This window comes from Felis catus, chromosome A3, assembly GCF_018350175.1.
Source record: "Felis catus isolate Fca126 chromosome A3, F.catus_Fca126_mat1.0, whole genome shotgun sequence".
Lineage (NCBI taxonomy): Eukaryota > Metazoa > Chordata > Mammalia > Carnivora > Felidae > Felis > Felis catus.
The window spans coordinates 90,740,844-90,764,464 of NC_058370.1; the positions used below are offsets into that span (position 1 = coordinate 90,740,844).

The 23,621-nt window shown below is 38.0% G+C and overlaps 1 protein-coding gene across 7 annotated transcripts in view; it reads right to left on the reverse strand.

Annotated features, from left to right (window-relative positions):
- Positions 1-23,621, reverse strand: part of M1AP (meiosis 1 associated protein) — a 69,214-nt gene that overhangs the window by 42,837 nt on the left and 2,756 nt on the right. For 3 of the 7 annotated variants that reach the window (XM_045054456.1, XM_045054452.1, XM_045054451.1), the window contains exons 2-5: positions 20,554-20,845; positions 9,610-9,669; positions 4,292-4,477; positions 2,643-2,811 (exon numbers count right to left, since the gene is read on the reverse strand). In XM_045054456.1, coding sequence (XP_044910391.1) covers positions 2,643-2,811; positions 4,292-4,477; positions 9,610-9,669; positions 20,554-20,793 — 655 coding nt within the window. In that variant the 5' untranslated portion in view covers positions 20,794-20,845. Of the gene's footprint in view, positions 1-2,642; positions 2,812-4,291; positions 4,478-5,613; positions 5,643-9,609; positions 9,670-20,553; positions 20,846-23,621 lie in introns of those variants that run through there. The other 4 variants (XM_045054454.1, XM_045054453.1, XM_045054455.1 and 1 more) reach the window with 3 other exon arrangements.

A 23,621-nucleotide genomic window follows, 5' to 3' on the forward strand; every position in this document is an offset into this window, starting at 1 on the left:
CATTTATTATACATTAAGTAATTAACACACATGATGTCATTTAATCCCCAGAACTACTGCATAGGGCAGGAATTAATAACTAAGGCTTAGACACTAAGTACCTTGCCCAAAGTTGCATAGCTAGTGAGTGACAGAACTGTAATTAAGACTCAGGCAACCTTATTCCAGAGCATTCATCCTTTTGAGAATAAGAGAAGTTGCTTTTGCTAATTCCTCCATAAGGACACCAATATGAGATAAACATCAATGGAATAAAAAGAATTAATTATGAGGAAAGTAGAGGCACACTGGGAAGATTTCAAACTATGAACCGTACATACACTTAACCCATGAAGAGGAATTACAAGTAATTTATGGAATGATGTATTATTTATAAGCAAATAGGAAGTTACTGGAAGAATCATCAGCAGTGACACAAAGCAGAAAGCGTCTTTCCTAAATGTAAAAGCTCTTCTATACAGCTCTGCTCCCTAACTATTCTAAATAAAGGTACCATGTGGAGAGTACTCTGAGCTCTGTGCCACTAGAGATACAGTAAATTCTTTCTGGATACAGTCACTGAAGAGAGAAGAGGACATAGTCCATGCCTGATATCCATGGCCAAAGAGAAAGAAAAAGAGCTTCTCTCTCAGATTCAGCTTGAAAACCTACTAGGGAGGACTCTGGTGGCCTAAGGAACAATGATGGCCTGACTTGGGTCATGGTCCTCTCTGAGACCAGGAAGGTAGAGGTGTTACTAGAGAATGGGGATTCAGCGGATGCTCGGCAGACCAAGAACCATCTCCACAGGTATCACTGTCATCAATTCATTCAACAAATACCTCCTATAATCTAGGATATGCTACACACCGGGACATAGAAATGAGTAAAACCAATTCCTAATCCCAGGGCAATTATAGTTTAATGCAAAAAGAAAAGATATGAGGTAGTTTACGGATTAGATGAGAAAACACAATTATCACACAGTAAAACAATGGTGAACAATTCTCCATGGCATATAATTAAGAGCTAAATCATTTGGTACAGACCACAAATGATGTCACTGTTCCAAGGAGAGAAAAATCCATATAGTAATCAGTAGCATGAAGTAGGACTTAAGGGAGGGGGAGGATTTGGCTGGAAGAGATTAAGGGAGGGAACTCAGCAGAGAAGAGGGAATTCAGAGGAAAAGACTACTATAAGTGGAGAGATGGAGAGGGAAACACATTCAGTGAGGAGACTGGCTTGAGAAAAGCAGAGCGTGCCAAGTAGGCGAGAGTTCGTAAACCACACAGCTAAGGCTGGTACCCTCCCTCCTGGACCAGAACAATGTCAATGGCCTCATGATGCTGGAAGGATCCACATGTGTCAGGATTTGAGGGGAAACACACCCTTAGTTACTAACTCTTTGACCTAATTAGCGGGTTATCCAAGTGTGACCCAGAAGAGATCAATGGTGTCAAAACAGTGGGCTCCTCCCATGTGCACAACCTTGGAGAAGGCCAAGGGCCAGAAAGGGCCACTGACGGGTGAACAATAACTTGTGTATTGGTTAAATTAAAACTGGTTAAGAACCTCTTAAACTCCATAATTTGGGAATCTCTACTTGACTTTCTGACTAAAATCTTTTCATAAATTTCTGTTGTCTTAGAATGAAATCTAAATGTCTTCAAATGGCATATATGGCTTTTCTTGATCTAATCCTTGCCTACCTTTACAGACTCACTCTTGCCTCTGCCTGACAGGCTCTAGTCATAGGGAACCATGGGCACTTCCCTGAAAATTGATTTACCTTGCTTTCTCACGCCCCCAGGTCTCCTTTTTGAGTGCCCTTTTCCTTCTTCCTCTGCATGACTAATTCCTACATGTCCTTTAACACTCAGTTTGAATATTTTCTGTTCTGGGAAGTTTAGAATTATTAGTGATTTATGTAGGATTTATTGGCAGGGGCCTGGGCACCAGAGGTTGCTGGGTCAGGGTAGGCAGGCTGGGGACACCAAGATTGGGAAGCTGGCAACTAAGAACCCTATCATGGGGAGGTGGGAAGGATGCAGGAGGCAGGGTGTGTGTGAGCTGAGACTCTAATCCCCTGGCACATCCTCCATTGTTCTATCAAACTTAACTTATAAAATATAAATCCAAAGATAAAATTATGAAGAAATTCAAGACAGCAACCAAAGAGCATTAAATCCTAAGCATAGGGTCTTTCTGAATGCACGGCCCTGTGTGACTGTGTGCTCATAAACCTATGAAGCCAGCCCTGTGTATAAATCTGTTCATTCAGCATTGGTTATAATAGCAAAGTGTAACAAAACAAATTGTTTGTTAATAAGTGATTAAACAAACAAACTATGGTCCAACCACACAAAAAAAAATCATGCAGCCAGTAAAAAATAAGACAGATCTACAGATACTAACACAGATAGCTGTCCAACACACAAAGAAGGCTATAGAATATTACATATAATGTGATCCCACTAGAATAGTAAATACATACTTAATATATATTTAATATGTATAGGTCTATATATACACCTGGAAACACCTGTCTGAACTGTAGTGAAGTCTGTTGGTTTCTTTTCATTGGAGAACAAAAAGACCATGGAAAATAATCTTCCTGACTACTTATTAAAATTCTTTTTACCTTTTCCTTTCATTCTTACCATCGCTGCTAGGCTCTTCAACAGGGGATACTGAGTCCATACACTCTAGGACTCCCTCTGTGATCTCAACCACCTGAAGTCTCCTGACCTTTACTAGGTCTGTATCTTTCAATCCTTCCTCCAATTGTTTGACCACCTCTTTTCCAGGCTGAGAAGTCAGAACAGTAATCTGGAAATAAATCCAAGAATCAATGTATCTACTTTCCCTGATGTACAGACGGAAGGATATAATAGATCACATATGAAGGATAAACACAGCAGAAAACTTTGGCAGTGGCTATTGTCTTTAAGACAAAGAAGAGGGTTTCATGGCAACTAAAGACTCAAATTTCATTTACCAGATTGTGGTGGGAGAGATCTGGTGGGACAAATCCTCACAGGACCCTTCCAAACAGGTGGGACCTACCCCAGAAAGTGACCAGTGAGAAGTCATCCCTGTTTTAGTTTTTTAAAATTGCTTGAAGCACTGGCAGCATCTCTCATGCTAAAAATGCTTTAATGTTATAAGGTAACAAAGGAAAGAAAATCCTTAAATTCCAATCACTAAGTGTGTATTAAATATCAGAGAGTCTCAATGCTTCTTTCTCATGGTGGTGCTTCCACACAGACTTCTCTCCTTGTTCAACCTGGATACAGATAAACTGTTTCTTTTGCTCTCAACTCTAAAATGTACTTACTCTAGATCAGTATAGCTAACCTGAAGGAATATTGAGGTGTTTGTGTATAATCTGAATATTTTATTCCACCTGAATGAATATGCTATATGTTTTCATTAGCAATTTTGTCTTGAATTTAAAAATCTGGAAGGCAAATATTAAAATATATACAATTCTCTTTTGTACTTGGACTTTTTTTTTTGGTGCTTAGACATTTTTAATTAAAGAAGAAGAATGCAGATAAAAGCAGCTATTTTTTAAACTCATCTGTTTGATGCTTGCCGTTTTTGGAGACTGAATGTGTTTTTAACTAACAGCACTCACCCACCCAGTGGAGTATTGAGGCATGACTTACTTATATATTTTTAAGATTATCTTAGTCTGCACTATAATTTCAGCAGTCTTTAAATTTGCACATTTGCTAAGTCTAAGAAAATTTATTCAATTAGATGCCAAGATTTGACTAACAACAACTGTAAATTCTTTTTTTTTTTTTTTTTTAAGTAGGCTTCACACCTAGCACAGAGCCCAATGCAGAGCTTGAACTCATGACCCTGGGATCAAGACCTGAGCTGAGAAGAAGAGATGGACACTTAACCCACTGAGCCACCCAAGCATCCCATCAATTGTAAATTCTTAAGGATGCCCAGTAAATATAAATATAGACACTGATCTAGCCAGTTTAGCAATTGCTTCGTAAGTTCCAAAAATCCAGAGGCAGACGGCATATTCAGATTTTATTTTGATTTCAGTTTTCATTATAATTCATGTGAGCCCATATTTTTAGCGTCCCTCTCTATGCCTAGCTCTATATTAAGAATTGCACGGGCTAGAGGAAAAATGGAACATATCTCTGCCTGCAGGGAGATGAAAATCTAGCCTTGAAAATTACCTTCAAAGTGTATGAAACAGAGAAAAATATAAGGATGACAAATAATGAAGCATCTAGAGGGACTGAAATGGGCTTAGAGTCCTAAGGCCAGGATCTCTTACCTCCAGGGAAGTGTAGCTCAGAGCTGCACCTGTGGCCACGTGTCTGGTGTACTGTTTGAACTGCTGGAGCCCATCCTCTACTGCCAGCTGCAGAGAAGTGCTGTGTGGTCTGAAACAGCCTTCTTTCTGCAACGTGCGGAGTTCTGAGATGCAGGCCTGCAGCCTAGCAAAGTTCCCTTTCACTTGCTGCAGAGAAAAATGAATGAAAGATGCACATCTTTAGTGGCCCAGGTTCCAGATTAATTGGCAGTCTAACTTAATTACTAATTACTCCTCAGGGGTCTCTTCCCTTCCTGAAACCTGCTTATTTGGCCACACTGCACTAAAATCTTCCATACACCAGAGAAAAGAAAATTTATAGCCAGAGGGCTTTGATTACATGGAGTTACCAGAAACAGGAAAGGAAGTGTTGGAACTCATTCACTCACCCAAAGGAAAGTTTAGTTGTGACTGCTGAGTTTAACTTTGGGGTGGTCTGCAAACTGGAGGCCTAGCAGGGTCACTCTCAAACATTATCTTCATTTCTAGGCACTGGGAGCTTCTCTACTTCCCAGAAATGAGGATTCTGATGTGGTTAATCATTTCAGAACTGATAAGGTCCTACCCAGTCTGCTCCTCAGGATCACTTCAGTAAAGAAGAGGTGCTTGGCTCAGTCTGCAGTCAGCTCAAGGAGCCAACAGGTAAACCTCTTGGTTCTCCTCACCCCCCTTTATAAAAAGTTGCTATCAACTTTTTATATATATATAATATATATATAATATGTAATATAATATATATAATATACAATATTAATATAATTATATATTATAATATATATGTTATATAGAATATAATTATATATTATAACATATAATTAATATAATATTTATATATATTATTATACAATATAATATATTATATATTATTATATATTATATATAAATATAAATATATAATATATAAATATATAATATATTATTATTATATATTATATAATATATATTAATTATATATTATATATTTTTATGATATATAATATATATAATATATATTATATATAATATTATATATAATCTGTTACCTTTCCTAAGGATGTATATACATTTTGAATAAATGTGGAATGAAAATTTGTAACATTATTTGAATTCCAAGCATCAATAGCAGGTGGGGGTTGGGTGCAGAAAAATGATTACTTGGGATAAGGAAACCTTCCTGACAAAGAGCAGAACTGAGCAATATTTGCAAAATGCACATACAATTTATAAGCATGAGCTGCAATACTGTCAGGGTACAAAGACTGCTTAAGTCAACCCCTCCCTCACTCACTTCCACAGCTGCTTACTTTGTGAATATGCTCCTCTCCCTGAGTTTCTGGGAAAAACACAAGAAACAGGATGAAATGGTTACACAAAAGGAGCTTGCAATTTAGATGGGAAGATAAGAAACCTAGTCAAGAAAGCAATGAGAACAAATGAGACCATAGGTATAGACCAGAGGCCTTCAAGAATTTCTTTTCACGTACCCCCTAAAAGAATCTGATGAATGATTCGTTCATTCATTCATTCATTCCAAGTTTTTACTTAAATTCCAGTTAGTTAACATTTAGTGTAGTATTAGTTTCAGGAGTAGAACTTAATGATTCATAACTTACATATAACACCCATACTCATCACAAATACCCTCCTTAATCCCCTTCACCTGTTTAACTCCCCCAACCCCTGCCCACCTCCCCTCCAGCAAGCCTGTTTGTTCTCTATGGTTAAAACTCTGTTTTATGGTTTGCCTCTCTCTCTTTTTCCCCACTGTGTTCATCTGTTTTGTTTCTTATTTTCCACATATAGGTGAAATCACGGTATTTGTCTTTCTCTGACTTAATTTCACTTAGCATAATAGTCTCTAGCTCCATCCACACTGTTGAAAGTGGCAAGATCTCATCCTTTTTGATGGCTGAGTAATATTCCATTATATATTATATTATATTATATTATATTATATTATATTATATTATATTATATTATATTATATTATATTATTATATATAAATATATGTATACACACACACCACATATTCTCTCTCCATTCATCAGTTGATGGACATTTGGGCTCTTTCTGTAGTTTGGCTATTATTGATAATGCTGCTATAAACGTCAGGGTGCATGCTCCCCTTTGAATCTGCATTTTTGTATCCTTGGGTAAATACCTAGTAGTGCAATTGCTGGATTGTAGTTCTATTTTTAACTTTTTGAGGAAGCTCCATAGTGTTTTCCAGAATGGATGCACCAGTTTGCATTACTACCAACAGTGTAAGAGGGTTTCCCTTTCTCTGCATCCTCACCAACACTTGTTTCCTGTGTCATTCATTTTAGCTATTCTCATTGGTGTGAGGTGATATATCATTGTAGTTTTGATTTGTATTTCCATGATGATGAGTGATGTTGAGCATTTTTTCATGTTCTGTAAGCCACCTGTATGTCTTCTTTGGAAAAATGTTTATTCATGTCTTCTGCCCATTGCTTAATTTTCTGCCCACTGTTTTTTGGGTGTTGAATTTGTTAATAAGTTCATCATATATTTTGGATACTAACCCTTTATCAGATATGCAATTTGCAAATATCTTCTCCCACTCCAAAGGCTACGTTTTAGTTTTGTTGATTGTTTCCTTCAGTGTGCAGAAGCTTTTTATTTTGATGACATCCCAGTAGTTTAGTTTTCCTTTTGTTTCCCTTGTTTCAGGAGACACATCCAGTAAGAAATTGTTACAGCCAATGTCAAAGAGGTTACTGCCTGTGTTCTCCTCCAGGATTTTGATGGTTTCCCGTCTCACATTTAGGTCTTTCATCCATTTGAATTTATTTTTGTGTATGGTATAACAGAGTGGTCCAGTTTCATTCTTTTGCATGTTGCTGGCCAGTTTTCCCAACACCATTTGTTGAAGAGACTATCTTTTTTCCATTGGATATTCTTTCCAACTTTGTCAAAGATTAATTGTCCACATAGTTGTGGGTTCATTTCTGAGTTTTCTATTGTTTCATTGATCCATGTGTTTGTTTTTGTGCCAGTACCATACACTGTCTTGATCACTACAAGTTTATAATATAACTTGAAGTCTGGACTTGTAATGCCTCCAGTTTTTTTCTCTTTTTAAAGATTACTTTGGCTATTTGGGATCTTTTGTGGTTCCATACACATTTTGAGACTGTTCTAGCTCCATGAAAAATACTGGTGGTATTTTGATAGGGATTGCATTAAATATGTAGATTGCTTTGGGTAATATAGGCATTTTAAAATTTGTTTTTCCAATCCATGAGCATGGAATGTCTTTCCATTGTTTTGTGTCATCTTCAATTTTTTTCAACCATGTTTTATAGTTTTCAGAGTACAGGTCTATTTATCTCTTTGGTTAGATTTATTCCTAGGTATCTTATGGTTTTTGGTGTAATTGGGATTGAGTGCACTTGGTTTCAATCAAATGGGATTGATTCCTTGATTTCTCCTTCTGTTGCTTCATTATTTGTATTGAAATGCAATAGATTTTGGTGTGTTGAAATTGATATGTTTGATTTTGGTATGTTGTGTCCTGCAACTTTACTAAATTTGTGTATCAGTTCTAGCAGTTTTGGTGAGTATTTTGGGTTTTCTATATAAAGTATCATGTCATCTGCAAATAGTGAAAGTTTGATTTACTCCTTGCCAATTTGTATACCTTTCATTTCTTTTTGTTGTCTAAATGCTGAAGCTAGGACTTTCAGAACTATGTTAAATAACAGTGGTGAGAGTGGACATCCCTGTCTTGCTCCTGACCATAAATGAAAAGATCTGTTTTTCCCCATTGAGATTACTAGTTGTGGGCTTTTCATATACGGCCTTTATTATGTTGAGATTTGTTCCCTCTAATCTTACTTTGTTGAGGGTTTTCATCATGGATGGATGTTGTGCTTTGTCAAATGCTTTTTCTGAATCAACTGAAAGTATCATATGATTTTTATCCTTTCTTTTATTAATATGGTGCATCATGTTGATTGATTTACAAATACTGAACCACCCTTGTAGCCCAAGAATAAATCCTACTTGGTCATGGTGAATGATTCTTTAATGTACTGCTGGATTCAATTTGCTAGTTTTTTATTGAGAATTTTTGCATCCATGTTCATGAGGGATACTGGCCTGTAGTTCTCTTTAAAAAATTTTGTTTTTTGGGGGCACCTGGGTGGCTCAGTCAGTTAAGCATCTGACTTTGGCTCAGGTCATGATCTCGTGGTCCCTAAGTTCAAGCCCATGTCGGGCTCTGTGCTGACAGCTTGGAGCCTGGAACCTGCTTCAGATTCTGTATCTCCCTCTCTCTCTACCTCTCCTCTGTTTGTGCTCTGTCTCTCGAAAATAAATAAAAACTTAAAAAAATTTTTTTAAGTGTTTATTTTTGAGACAGAGAGCGAGAGAGCGCACACACATGCAACAGGCGAGGGACAGAGAGGGAGAGAGATAACCCCTAAGCAGACTCCTTGCTGTCAGCATTGAGCCCAGTGTGGGGCTCAAACTCAGGAACCATGAGATCATGACCTGAGCCAAAATCAAGACTCAGATGCTTAACTGACTGAGCCACCCAGGCACCCCCAATTTTTTTAAAGTATATTTATTTATCTTTTTTTTTCAATGTTTTTTATTTATTTTTGGGACACAGAGAGACAGAGCATGAACGGGGGAGGGGCAGAGAGAGAGGGAGACACAGAATCGGAAACAGGCTCCAGGCTCCAAGCCATCAGCCCAGAGCCTGACGCGGGGCTCGAACTCACGGACCGCGAGATCGTGACCTGGCTGAAGTCGGACGCTTAACCGGCTGCGCCACCCAGGCGCCCCTATTTATTTATCTTTGAGAGAGAGAGAGAGAGAGAGAGAGAGAGAGAGAGAGAGAGAGCGGGCAAGTGAGCAGGGGAGGGGCAGAGAGAGAGAGGGAGAGAAAGAATCCCAAGTAGCCTCTGTGGCCATGAGCGCAGAGCCAGAGGCAGTGCTCAAATCCACAAACCATGAGATTATGACCTAAACCGAAACCAAGAGTCAGGTGCTTAACGGACTGAGTCATCCAGGCACTCCTGCATTTTTATTTTGAAAACTGAAACAAAAAGCTTGTTTCCTGTAATTAAAAAAAATTCTTAATAGGATGACCTCCTGATAGTTCTGCAAGGGGGATACAATAATCTTTAGGGAAGGGAAATGATCTTCCAAAAAGGTTTGAAAATATTGCCTATTTTGTATTGGAATATTCTGCCAAATGCAATGGTTTTGGAAATATTGGAAATTAAGCCGTTCTATCTTACATTAACCAAATAATAGGGCCACTTACTGCTTGAGAACTCTCCTGGTTGATAACTTGCTGTAGCAGGAGGGCATGCACCCAATTCATCTAAAAGATAACATCATTTAGAAACAAGCTAAACAGAAAGTAGGCTAAAACGTAACTATGCATTATATCTATATCCCTTGAAAATGGAATCTGATCTCTCAGGAACTCACTTTGATTCTGGAAGTGATTTAAAAAAAATTTTTTTTAACGTTTATTTATTTTTGAGACAGAGAGAGACAGAGCATGAATGGGGGAGGGTCAGAGAGAGGGAGACACAGAATCTGAAACAGGCTCCAGGCTCTGAGCCGTCAGCACAGAGCCCGACGCGGGGCTCGAACTCACGGACTGCGAGATCATGACCTGAGCCGAAGTCGGCCGCTTAACCGACTGAGCCACCCAGGCACCCCCTGGAAGTGATTTTAAAATGCAGGCTTTGCAGAAACATTAATTGTCTAGAATGTGAAGAGCTCATATAGCTTGGCTGAGAAACAATTTCTGTACATCAAATGTTGATGATAGACTGATGAATTCTACAGAAAGTCTCCTATTCTTAGCTCTTTTTCCTCATGAATTGCCTAGGCAACATTTTATACAGCAACAGTGTAAATTGTTTTGACTTGAGTTCCAAATCCAAAAGATTAGGTCAGGGACCTATAGGGAGCTGTTAAAGAGGGAGAAAATAGGTGGTAGGAAGATGAGGCCTGGTGCCTCTGAGCAAATTACCTGCAGTCTGTAATCTGAGCAGTCAAATGTCACACCTCCTCCTCCCCCTTCCTTGTATGGAAACTTTGGGATTACCATTGTGGAAGATTTAAATGTGCTTTAGGAAGTTGCGGAGTTGAAATGTGGTCCAGAGAATCAGGTACCGAAGTTGCCTACAACATTGTTTGGAGTTATTATCTATTACATCACAAACTCAAGTTCTCTGTCTTAGATGTCTGGGTGGTTTCAAGGTGCAGAGTGGAGACCCTGATTCAGTTAGATGGGCTTTGCACAGACAGGTGGACGCTGGGATAAATGGGTAAGGACTGATGGATCCTCACTGCATTTCTTTCAGCTTTGTGTAGACTAGTGGTACAAATGTGCCTAGAGGATGTTCTTTTCCTAGATCTAGTACCAGTGTGTTCTCCTTGCCCTAGGCGTTTAGGATAACTCAGATTGATGTCTCATTGGAATTCAGATGAAAAAATTAGAATATACTTTAAGTCAGTGATTTTCAAAAATCTTTTTATCAAGTACAACTTTTTATTAAAAATTTACATAGACTCTCTATGCATACATTGCATTTTATCAGCATAAAGATATTTTTAATATCTGACTTTAAAATTTTCTATATATAATACATGCACCTGGTTCAAAATTTAAGGGTTATAAAATGATATGTGGAAAAAAAATTACCTTTCCACTCTTACCCTTCAGCTAACCAGTGGTTTCCTGGAGGTAATCAACATTGCTACCTTGTTGGGTATCTTCCCAGAGATTTTTTTCTTTACATGAAAGAAAATATAAAGGATAATTTTCTTCTTACCAAAATAAAAGAAACTATGATAGTCTTTTGTATCTTGATTTTGTTACATAGTATACTTGGGCAGTCCATCATTTCATTCAATAGATAAAAAGTGTCTTAATTTTTATAGCTACAGAGTGTTCCATTAATGAATGGAACATAATTTTATTTAACCAATTCCCTATTGACATTAGATCACTTTCAATCTTTTGCTACTGCAAACAGTGCTGAAATGATAATACTTAAATCATTTTTTCACATATGAAAATATATCTGTAGGATAAGTTCCTAAAGCAGACTTGCTAGGTTAAAGGGTATGATACTGTCATCAAATTGCCCACCATAGAAATTGTGTTAATTTATACACTCATAAATGGCATGTAAGTGTGCCTGTTTCTTTAAAACCTCATGAATAGTAAGTTATTAACTTAAAAAATATCTCTGGCAATCATACAGGTGAAAAATAATAGCATCTCAATGTACTTTTAACTTTTCCTTTTGTTAAGTGACATTGGACATATTTTGATATGTTGAAGGGCCATCTACATTTCCTTTTCTGAAAATTACCACGTATATCATTTCTCATTTTCTATTGATTATTGATTCTATTGATTACCTTATTGATTATGTAGTACTGTTTGTTTTTTTTGCCAAGCACATATTTTCCATTTTATACAGCTGAATTTTATTAATCTTTTATTTTTGGAATTTGGGGTTTTGTGTTATTGTTAGAAAAGCCTTTCTTCCTCTGATATTTTCCCCCTTGCTCTGTGAGCTAATTATCAACATGTTGCTTCTCAGATCCAATTCACCCTTCAATATACCTCTGCAATAATGGACAGAATCCCTTTAAACATTTCTCCTTACATGGACCATGATGTTAAACATTTGAGTACAGAGCACTGGAAGAACACTGCAGGAGGAAGACACTTTCCTGCTGAAAGCGATGGGGTGTGAGTACATCTGATAGTGCTCCACACATGGGCCCGGAACTTGCAGAACCCTGATGTTACAGACTGAATGTTACATTCCCTTAAAATCCATATATTCAAGCCCTAATTCCCAATGTGGTGGCATTTAAAAGTGAGGCTTTTAGGAGGTAATTAGGCTTAGATGAGGTCATGAGGATGCAGTCTCCATGATGGGATTAGTGCCCTTATAAGAGGAAGGACACCAGAGCTCTCTCTCTTCACATGCATGCACTGAGGAAAGGCCATCTGATCACACAGCAAGTATCTACTGTTTGTAAGGCAGAAGAGGGCTCTCACCAGAACCTGGCCATGTTAGCACCCTGATTTTGGACTTCTAGCTTCCCAGATTTTGAGAAAATAAATGTGTACTGTTTAAGCCATCTAGTCTACAGTATTTTGTTATGACAGCTTGAACTAAGACACTGGCAACCACCTAGCCGTGGCTTGGTGATCACCTTTCAATGGTCTTCTTGGCATGGAGCCATGCTTCAGGCCTCCTGCCTGCACTAATGCCCCACTCCATCTTTCACCTCAGAGATCTGTCTCCTGTGACCCTCCCAGTGATGCTGCTCTTTCCACAGGGACACTGTCTGCTCTAGGCATCCTGTCATCTCCACTCTGCACACTGCGCACCAGTCATTGATTATAGTTCACCTACACATGGAAGATTGCAGTAACCATGGACCAGCTCTGGCTTGGGAAAACCAGTGAACTTCTCTGCATCCAGTGAGCTGCAACTATACTCACTCCAACTGGATCCGAACTCCAGCCTTGGGAAAGGAGTCCACTTTTCAAATTTATCCTTTCTTGAGATCACTCTCTCAGGTCTAAGATACCATAAAAAGTTCTCTTGCATCTTACTGTATAATTTTTTGTTCTATATAAGCCTTTATTGTCCTAATTAGAAATGTTTGTATTTGTTTTAGTTTTTATAACTACATGTTTATATAATTCCCTTATTTCTTTAGTACTATCCATTAATGAACAATGACAAAAATCTTCATTATAAACAATGACAAAATTTATATATTTCCTTTTCTTACTCTTCCCTTCCCTCTCCTGTAGCACTCAATTATAGTTTATTTTATTACCTTCACTGGAGTTTACTTTTATACTGTTTGATGTAATATATCCCTATTATTTGCCACTTTTAAATAATTTCATTTGAATGTCAGCTATGAAGCATGAGGAAATAAATGCGATAGCCAAATTAGACCACTATTTGTCCTAAAATTCCACTGTAGATCACACATGATTTAAATAATTCCTTTGTTCTAATGAAAAAATAAAAAGAATTGGTAAGATACTCACTGTAAGGGAATTTTTCTGAAATTCTGCTTTAAGAGGAGATTAATCATTTTGGTCAGATTATTCATATTAAGGGCACAATGGATATAAAAGGAATTCTAATATTTTAATTATGATTCCTCTGTCATTATTCCTTATAAAAGGTTCAGGGTTATTTGACTATACTCAGAAATTAAATATGAGGAGTATATTGAGGTATTCATCTTGGGCAAGATTTCCTACCTCTTTCACCATTATATTTTGAGCTAACTTTGCAGATAGAAAATATTACATACTTATATAGGTTAGAGACAGAGGATTTAAGGTAACGTTTTTCCTTAAACAAAAACCGGATTGTTTTATACATAAGGTAATGATGTTATTCCAGTAATTTCCTTGACCTTTTATCCAGTGTTGAATTTACTGCTTTTTTGGCAGGATTTTTGCCTTGCAATTTTTCTGAGTTACCAGTCAGGGGTTTTTAGACTAGAAAGGTCTGCCTTTCTTAATGGAGTGATTAAAGGACCATGGGATTTATCTAGGGCTAAATGTACTGAGGAGTGCCTGAGGCATATAACATAGTCACTTGAGAAAGGGAAAAAGAATCCTTTAACCTTTGGGACATGAGCTCATCTCCCAAAAAGCCTCCTATGCTGGATATGTTCCATTTGCCCTTCTAGATCACTCTCAACTTTTATCTACCCCTGTTGCTGGACAGAAGTTGGATAAAGCCAAAAGTGATCACAGGAAAGACATGCATAAGGAAAATGGCACAACAGAGGAACATACATGCCACATGGCTGTAACATCATTATCATTCTTACTGTGTCCCCAGTGTGCTAGGAGGAATATCATCACTGGATTATAGAGAATTATACATTTTGTTTATCCATTCATTAGTAACAGACATTCTGTTTCCAGTTTGGGGCTATTAGGAATAATGCTGCCATAAACATTCATGTAAATGTATTTGTGTGGACATATTTTCATTTCTGTTGGGTAGATTCTAAGGTGGAACTGTTGGGTTATATAGAAGGTGTATATCTAAATTTTTTAAGACATTGACAAACTATATTTTCTAAAGTGGTTGTTATCATTTTACCTTCCTGTCAGCAATGAATGAGGGTTGTAGTTTCTCTCCATTCTCATCAACACTTGGTATTGCCTGTCAGTATTGCCTGTCTTTTTAAGGATAGACATTCTAGTGAGGATGTAAAATCATCTTTGTTTCTCTTTAGCTTTTTATTTTGAAATAATTATAGATCCACAGAAAGTTGCAAAATTGTACAGAGAGGTCCTGTGTACCCTTCCCCCAGTTTTTTCCAGTGGTTACATATGTAACTATAGCACAATTTTAAAACCAAGAAACTGACCTTGGTATAATGTTTGAATTGAGTTTTATACCACATTATCACACCTGTAGATTCACATCTTGCTAGAGGTTTGTCAAAGTTCTTGATCATTTTGAAGAATCAGCTGTTTATTTCACCAATTTTCTGTTTTCAATTCCATTCATTTATGTTCTTTACTACTTCCTACCTTCAGCTTGCTTTGGGTTTATTTTGCTACTCCTTTTCTAAGTTTCCTGAGATGAGATCTTATGTTACGGATTTGAAATTTTTCCTTTTCTAATGTAAGCATTTAATGCTATAAATGTCCCTCACAGCACTGCTTTAGCTGGATTTCACAAATTTTGATGTGTATTTAAATTTTCATGCAATTCAATGTATTTTAAAATTTTCCTTTGACATTCCTTCTTTGATCCATGAGTTTATCTAGAAATGTGTTGATCAGTTTCCAAGTGTTTGGAGATTTTACTGGTTTCTGTTTTTTTTTTTTTGTTTTGTTTTGTTCATTTATTTTTGAGAGAGAGAGACAGGCAGAGAGAGAAGGAGGCAGAGAATCCCAAGTAGGCTCCAGGCTGTCAGCACAGAGCTCTGTGTATGGGGCTTGAACTCACAAACCATGAGAGCACAGCCTGAGCTGAAATCAAGAGTCAAATGCTTAACCGACTGAGCAACCCAGGTACCCCTGGAGATTTTACTGTTAAGTTTTTGCTATTAATTAATTAATTCATGAGAGAGAGAGAGAGAGAGCGAGAGCGAGAGAGAGCATGAGTGAGGGAGAGGGGCAGAGGAACAGAGAGAGAGAATCTTAAGCAGCTTCCATGCTCAGCACAGAGCTTGAGGTGGAGCTGGGTCCCATGACAATGGGGTCATGACCTGAGCATCAATCAGTCAGACACTCAACCCACTGAACCACCCAGGCACTCCATGTTTCTGTCTAGTTTGATTTTGTCCTGGACAGTGAACAAACTGTGTATGACTTCAATTCTTTCAAATTTGTTGAAGTTTCTTTTATGGCCAAGGATATGGTCTATTTTGATCAAGTGTTCTGTGGGTGCTTGAAAAGAATGTGTATTCTGGTATTGTTGAGTGGAGTAGTCTATAAATGTTGATTAGATCCTATTGGTTAATATTTTTCTACATCCTCATTGATTTTCTTTCTAGTTGTTCCATCAATTGTCAAGAGAAGGACATTCAAAGTCTCCAACTATCATTGTGGATTTGTCTATTTCTTATTTCAGTTCTATCAGTTTTTGTTTCATGTATTTTATAGCTCAATTGCTTACTGTGTACACACGTGATATTGCTATGTCTTCTTCTTGGTTTGACTCTTTTATCATCATTTAATATTCCTTTCTATACCTAATATTCTTTGGTAAAGTCTACTTTATTTGATATATTAATACAGCCATTTCTGCTTTGCTGATTAATGTATCAGGGTATATCTTTTTTCATCCTTATACTTTCCACCTACTTAAAAAAAATTTTTTTTTCATGTTTGCTGTTGAGAGAAAGAGAAAGAGAAAGAGAGAGAGAGCAGAGAGAGAGGGAGACATAGAATCTGAAGCAGGCTCCAGGCTCTGAGATGTCAGCACAGAGCCTGACGCGGGGCTTGAACCCATGGACCGCGATATGACATGAGCTTAAGTCAGGCGCTCCACCGACTGAGCCACCCAGGTTCCACAACTTTCCACCTACTTTTATTATAATCGATGTGACTTTGTTATAAATAGGATATATAGTTGGGTAATTTTTCCCCCACTCTGCAAATCTATTTCTTTTAATTGATATATTTAGACTATTTTCATTTAATGTAATTATTGGTATGTTTTAGCCTGCCAATTTTTTGATTTCTTTGTTTCCTCAGTTTTTGTTTCTCTGTTTTATCTATCTTACTGTGGGTTACTTAAATTTTTTAAACATTTTTTTATATTCCCATTTTGATTTATCTTTAGTGCTTGAGTGTTTTTGCATAGATTTTTAAGTGGTTTCTCTGAAGTACTACATTATATACATTCTTTATGTAGAAAGTCTCTTTACTTTCCCATTTATAATGCAATTGTTTTAAGTATTTCCTCTATATACATTAACACCATATTAGACAATATTGTAAGTTTTTCTTTAACTGTCAAATATAATTTAGAAATCTCAATAGAAAGTCTATTGTATTTATCTGTATTTTATTCTTTCTATTGTTCTTTCTTCCTTCTGGATATTCCAAGACTCTTTCTTTTATATTTTCTGTTTCAAGGACTTCCTTTAGGCATTCTGTTAAAATAGATCTGCTGATGACAAATTGTCTTAGCTTTCTTTCATCTGAGAATATCTATATTTCTGTTTCATTCCTTAAGGATATTTTCACTGGATACAAAGTTCTGGGTTAACAGTTCTTTTTCTTTTAGCATTTGAAAAATGTGACACTTCCTCTGGCCTCCTTGGTTTCTGATGAAAAAAGCTACTGTTCCTTATTTTTTTCCTTATAAGTAACATGTCAGTGCTCTTTGAAGAGTTTGCCTTTAGTTTTTATAAATTTAAATTATGATGTATCTTAGAACAAATTTATTTGCATTTATCCTGTTCGGGGCTCACCAGCCTCTTGAATCTTTAGGTTTATAAACTTTTGCCAAATTTGGGAAAATTTCAGTGATTATTTCTTTGAATATTTTTTTTCAGCTCCATCCTTCCCCTTTCCTCTTGAACTCTGATGGCACAAAGGTTAGATCTTTTGTTACAGTCTCACAAGTCCCTGAGGCTTTGTTCATTTTTTAAAGTCTGTTTTCTGTTACTCAGATTGGGTAATTTCTATTTATCTTCATGTTCGTTGATTCTTTTCTCTGTCCTCTCCATTCTGTTGTTGAGACCATCCACTGAAGATTTTTGTTTTTTAAATTTCAGTTACTGTATTTTTCAGTTCTAAAATGTATATTTGGTGGTTCTTCTTTTTTTAAAAGTTTATTTATTTTTGGGGGGGAGAGGAGCAGAGAGAAAGGGACAGAGAGGGGCCTGGAGAGGTCCTAAGCAGGCTCTGCATTGTCAGCATGGAGCCTGATGTAGGGCTCAAACTCACAAACTGTGAGATCATGATCTGAGCCAAAGTTAAGAGTTGGATGCTTAACGAACTGAGCCTCTGAGGTGCCCCTATTTGGTTCTTTATACTTCTTTTTCTTTGGTGAGACTTTCTATTTTTCCATCTGTCCGAGTATGTTCATAACTGCTTGCTGAAGCATTTTTACGATGGCTGCTTCAAAGTCTTTTTCAGCTAATTCCAACATCTGTGTCATCTCAGTGTTGGTGTCTGTTGTATCCTCATTCAAGTTGAGATTTTCCTGGTTCTTGATATAATAAGTGACTTTTTATTGTATTCTGGACATTTTGGGTATTAGAGGACTCTAGATCTTATTTAAACTTTTGCTTTAGCAGCACCCCCACCCCCCACCCTAATACTGTGCTAATGAGGAGAGTGAGGTTTCCACATAATTATTGCCAGGTGGCTTCTGATTACAGCCCAGAAGGGAGGGTGCCTTGTTACTTCTGGGTGAGAGTGGAAGTTCTGGCTTTCTACATGACTCCCATTGACACCCTGGAATGGGGAAGCTAAATTACCGTCAAATGGGCATATAAGTCCTTGCTTTTCACTAGGTCTTCAGTGACATCACGCTGCCTTGGAAGCTAAAAGGTGCCTCATGTAGAGGCCACTTTGGGGCAACAGGCTTGAGCAATGGAATGTAGATTAAGGCAAAGGGCCCACAGTGACCCCAACCCTCTGGCTGATTACAGACCAGCCCATCAGGCAACCCACCTCGAAATGTCCATAAGCTCTAACTGACCAATAGGCTACTGAGAACCAGGCACAGTTACCAAAAAGGGGAAAATTCCATAATCCCCATACCTCCTTACCTTCCCATTTAAAAATGTTTATTCATTTTTGAAAGAGAGAGAGACAGAGCACAAGCAGGGGTGGGGCAGAGAGGGGGACACAGAATCTGAAGCAGGCTCCAGGCTCTGAGCTGTCATCATAGAGCCCGACAGGGGCTCAAACTCACGAGCTGCAAGATCATGACCTGAGCCAAAGTTGGATGCTCAACCGACTGAGCCACCCAGGTGTTCCCTTACCTTCCCATTTTAAATACAGTCTCCCCTTTACTATCCTGCTTGCTGCTCCCTTGTGGTGTATTCAATAAACTTCTATCTCCTTTGTTCTGCCTCTGCTGAATCCTTTCACCAGATCGTCACGCCACATTTGGGGGCCCCCTTCTGATTGAGAGAGACACCACACCTCACTTCTGCTCCCACATGGCCTTCAGTCTACCTCCTCAGACACCCCCTCAGTAGGGAGGGGAGAGATGTCCTATTTATGTTGGGTAGGAGGGTGGGAGTCCAGGCTCTAATATGGTTTCCATAGACCCTAGGGGGAGGAAGTCTTATTCCCTCTAGATAGGGATAAAACTCATGATTTTCCATTAGGCGTTCTCTGACTTTCCCAGCAGCAAGGCTACCTCAGGAAAGGGATGCACCAGAACCGCTGAAGTCTTTTACATCCCAGTGATTTATATAGGGGAGAAGGTGAAGATGTGCATTTCTTTGAGGAGGAGGAGGAGAGACAGTTGTCTGTGTATGAGAAAGCTTCATAAAAGCACTGCCCCTGGCCCAGCATTTGCCTTCTTAAATCTCAGGGGATTTTTCACCGGAGTCCTATGGGGAACTGTAGAGAAAATATTTTCATGTTTCTTCACAGTTAGGCTTTCTGAGCAAAGAAAGCTGGAACCCTGGTTAAAGAACAAGTCTTGGAAATTAAAGGGTGATTTACTAGCCAGAGACCTCTGAAGACATTTAGACCTGTTTCCCTGTGTTTACATTTCAAAGGGGGATAAAAGGGGTAAGTTGCTTACATTCCAAAGGACTGTAAATGCCAAGGTTTCTCTCCCTCTCTGGAGTGGAGGAGGGCAAGATGTGGCTTATTTACACTCTCAGATTAATAATTTTGGAGTTCCTCTTCTGTAGTATAAACTGTGGTTTCTCTCTCGATTGGATAGGGCCCTCCAAATGTGGGGTGGCAGTGGAGTGGAAGCCAGTGGTGCAGGAGGTGAAGGGATTCACCAGGGGCAGAAGTTTACTGCAAGGGAACAGCAGGCAAGACAGCAAAGGAGAGACTGCAATGAGGCAGTGGGTGGGGGCTGTATTTAAAAGGGGATGGTAAGGAGGTATGAGGGTATATGGAATTTTCCCTGTTTGGTAACTGTGCCTGGTTCTTTTTTTTTTAATTTTAAAAATTAATTAATTTATTTTTGAGAGAAAGAGAGAGAGCACAAGTGGGGAAGGGGCAAAAAGAGAGGGAGACACAGAATATGAAGCAGGTTCCAGGCTCTGAGCTGTCAGCACAGAGCCCGACATGGTGCTCAAACCTGAGAACCTCATGACCTGAGCTGCAGTTGGATGCTTAACAGACTGAACCACCCAGGCACCCCATTAAAAAATTGTCTTAAAATTTATTTTTATTTTTTTCTGGTTCTAAGTAGTCCATTGATCAGTTAAGACTTATGGATATTTTGAGGTGGGTTGCCTGATGGGCCTGTACACTGTATTCAGCCAGGTGGTTGTTGTGGGCTCTTCTGCCTTGATCAAATTTCCACTGCTCAAACCTATTGTCTAAAAGCGGCCTCTACATAAACCCCTCATGTGCAGGATGACATCTGGCTTTCCCTGTGTTGCCTGTGGGGTACTGGGTGTAAGGAATGGGCACAGTTACTGCTTTAAGTCATAATAACTGTGATCTCTGTTCCAGAAACCTCATAGTTGTTTTCAGGATAAAATGATCAAATATAGATATACTCACCACAAAGGGAAGGATACATTCATGCTGATTTTGTACCATGTATAAGCTGAAGAGGGACATGCGGCTGGGGCCCATCAAGCTGCAGGCTAGACAGAAAAAGTTCTGCAGAGCCTCACAGAGGTTGGAGCAGATGTGAGCCCAGGACGGTAGAGCAATATGCACAATGAGAAGCCTTGGAGGTTGCTGGTAAATCTGCGTGGGAGTGGAGGGCCCTTTACCAGTACTTCGCCCATGATACATGCCAACCAGACCAGAGGTGGAACTGCAGTCACTACCTGGATGTTCTCTGTACCTATAGGGAAGGAAAGAGAAACCACTGCCTTTCATAAAACTGAATTATATGCTTGGTTGAAATGATGAACACAGTCCTAGAGGACTAAATCCAGAAAGGAGTCAGACTGGGGATTAAGTCAAGTTTCTCTAGGCTATCCCATCTTAACTCCCAAGGGATCTAGATGTTTACCTATAACGTAAGGCTGAGACTGCTTACAGATGCTGAGTGGAACTAAACAAAAAGTGACACAAAAGCCAAATTTCAGTCTTAAAGTAAGCTACCTGCCCTCATAAACTTTATTTATGTATCGGCATTTATTGTTCTATCTTTTACAATTTGTTTCTATGACTGCCTCTCCCAATACATTGTGAGATTCCCAAGGGGGAAGAAACGGACTCGCCAACTTGATCTATCAGTGTTTAGCACAGTGTTTATTTGGTATGTAGGAATTTTCTTTTCTTTCTTTCTTTCTTTCATTTATTTTTGAAAGAGAGAGAGAGAGAGTGCGAGAGAGCAAGCACAAGTTGCGGAGGGGCAGAAAGAAAGGCAGACACAGAATCTGAAGTAGGCTCCAGGCTCTAAGCTGTCAGCAGAGAGCCTGACGCGGGGCTCGAACTCAAAGCTGCGAGATCATGACATAAGCTGAAGTCAGACACTTAACCAACTGAGCCACCCAGGCATGCCCAAATATCATTCTTAATGGTGATATTGAAAGCTTTCTATCTGACTAGGAGACTGCTAACACCACTTCAACACTGTAGTGAAGGCAGCAATAAGGCAAGATAAATAAATATGACACATTGCAGTGGAAGAAATAAAACTGTTATTATTTGTAAATGACAGGATTGTGTATATGGAAAATCTAAAAGAATTTATAATTTTATAGTTTCTCCCAAAAGGTCTCATCTTTTGTTAAATTTTATTCTTAGAGATCTTATTTTTTTAATGTTAACTTATATAACATCTTTTTAAATTTAATTGTTAGTTTATTGCTAATATATAGAAATAAAGTTGATGTTTGTACACTGATTTTGTATTTAACAACCCAGCTGCACTCTCTAATTACAATAATATATTTGTAAATCCTTTTGGATTTTTTGTCCACGATCATATAATCTGTGAATAATGACAGGCACTGGGATACATGAACAAAGTCAGATCATAACAGCAAAAGGCTGTTCGTGACAGTCTTATTCATAATTGGTGCAAACTGCAAACAACACAAATGTCAATCCACATTAGAATGGATAAATTCTTGTATCATCACACATGTAGCATGAAAATGAATGAAATAGTTATACACAACAGGGATGATTCCAAGAAACAAAATATAAGCAGCAAGACACAAAGAATACATATAGTACAAATCTGTCTACATAGATTTTATTTTATTTTGAGAGAGAGGCATGAGAGCACATGAAAGCAGGGGAAGGGCAGAAGGAGAGGGAGAGAGAATCTTTTTTTTTTTTTTCTTCATCAGGAAGATTTTATTTCATTTTTTATTTAAAAATTTAAAAAAATGTTTATTTACTTTTAAGAGAGAAAGAGAGACAAAGTACAAGTGGGGAAGGGGCATAGAGAGAAGGAGACACAGAATCAGAAGCAGGCTCCATGTTCTGAGCTGTCAGCACAAAGCCTGATGTAGGGCTCGAACTCACAGACTGGGAGATCATGACCTGAGCTGAAGTCAGAAGCTTACCTAACTGAGCCACCCAGGTGCCCCTATTTTTAAATGTTTAATTTTTTTTTCATTCACCACTGAATTCTCCCCCTGCCCTTTTTTTTTTTTAATATAAATTTTAGTTAGTAAACATGCAGCGCAATATTGGTTTCAGGAGTAAAATTCAGCGATTCATCACTTACATACAACACCCAGTACTCATCACAAGTGCCCTCCTTAGTACCCATCACCATCTAGCCCATCTTTCACCCACCTCCCTCCATCAACCCATAGCTTGTTCTCTATCATTAGGAGTGCGAGACAGAATCTTAAGCAGGCTCCTTACCCAGCACAGAGCCCAGTGAGGGGCTAGATCTCACAACTGTGAGATCACAACTTGAGCTGATATCAAGAGTTAGACACTCAACCAACTGAGCCACCCAGGCACCCCTATTTCCTGAACTTTATTGTGGTTACATGGGTGCTCACTTTATAATTATTAAGCTGTATTTTTCATGTTTTATAAAATGTTCTCTCTATATGTTGTATTTAATAATAAAAATATTTCAAAAAGAATATTAGGAAAATCATAAAAGAAAATATTTTTTAGATTAAAAAAATATGTTCCCATCTTGGGGAGCTAAAATAATTCCATATAATTGTCTGTTAGCTAAAGAATGCAGGGAATATAAAAACTTCTTTGATGTCCCCAGGTCCAAGAGAAATATCCTATTATTTATGATAATTTTCAGAAACACTTTGGAATTTATGATCTTTAAAAATGATCTAATACTACATAGATAAATGTGTTCCCCAAAATCAATCTGTGAATTTATTCCTCTTCAATCTTTCCTTTTTGGTTAGTGGAACTCAGTGTTTGTTCAATAATTTTTTATTGAGTTCCAACTATGTGCCGAGGACAGCTGAACAAATAAGTGAATGAATATGCTAATCTCTTAAAAATAATCTTGAACTAGAAATCCAAATCAATGACTAATGTATTCAGCAAGAAAGCAAATATTGTAATATATTTTAACTGTACTTTTAAATTAAGTGCATGAAACCAATGTAATGCTGAATTTGAAACTAACACACAGATTCATATAGACAGGCACCCAGACAGAGGCCTTATTT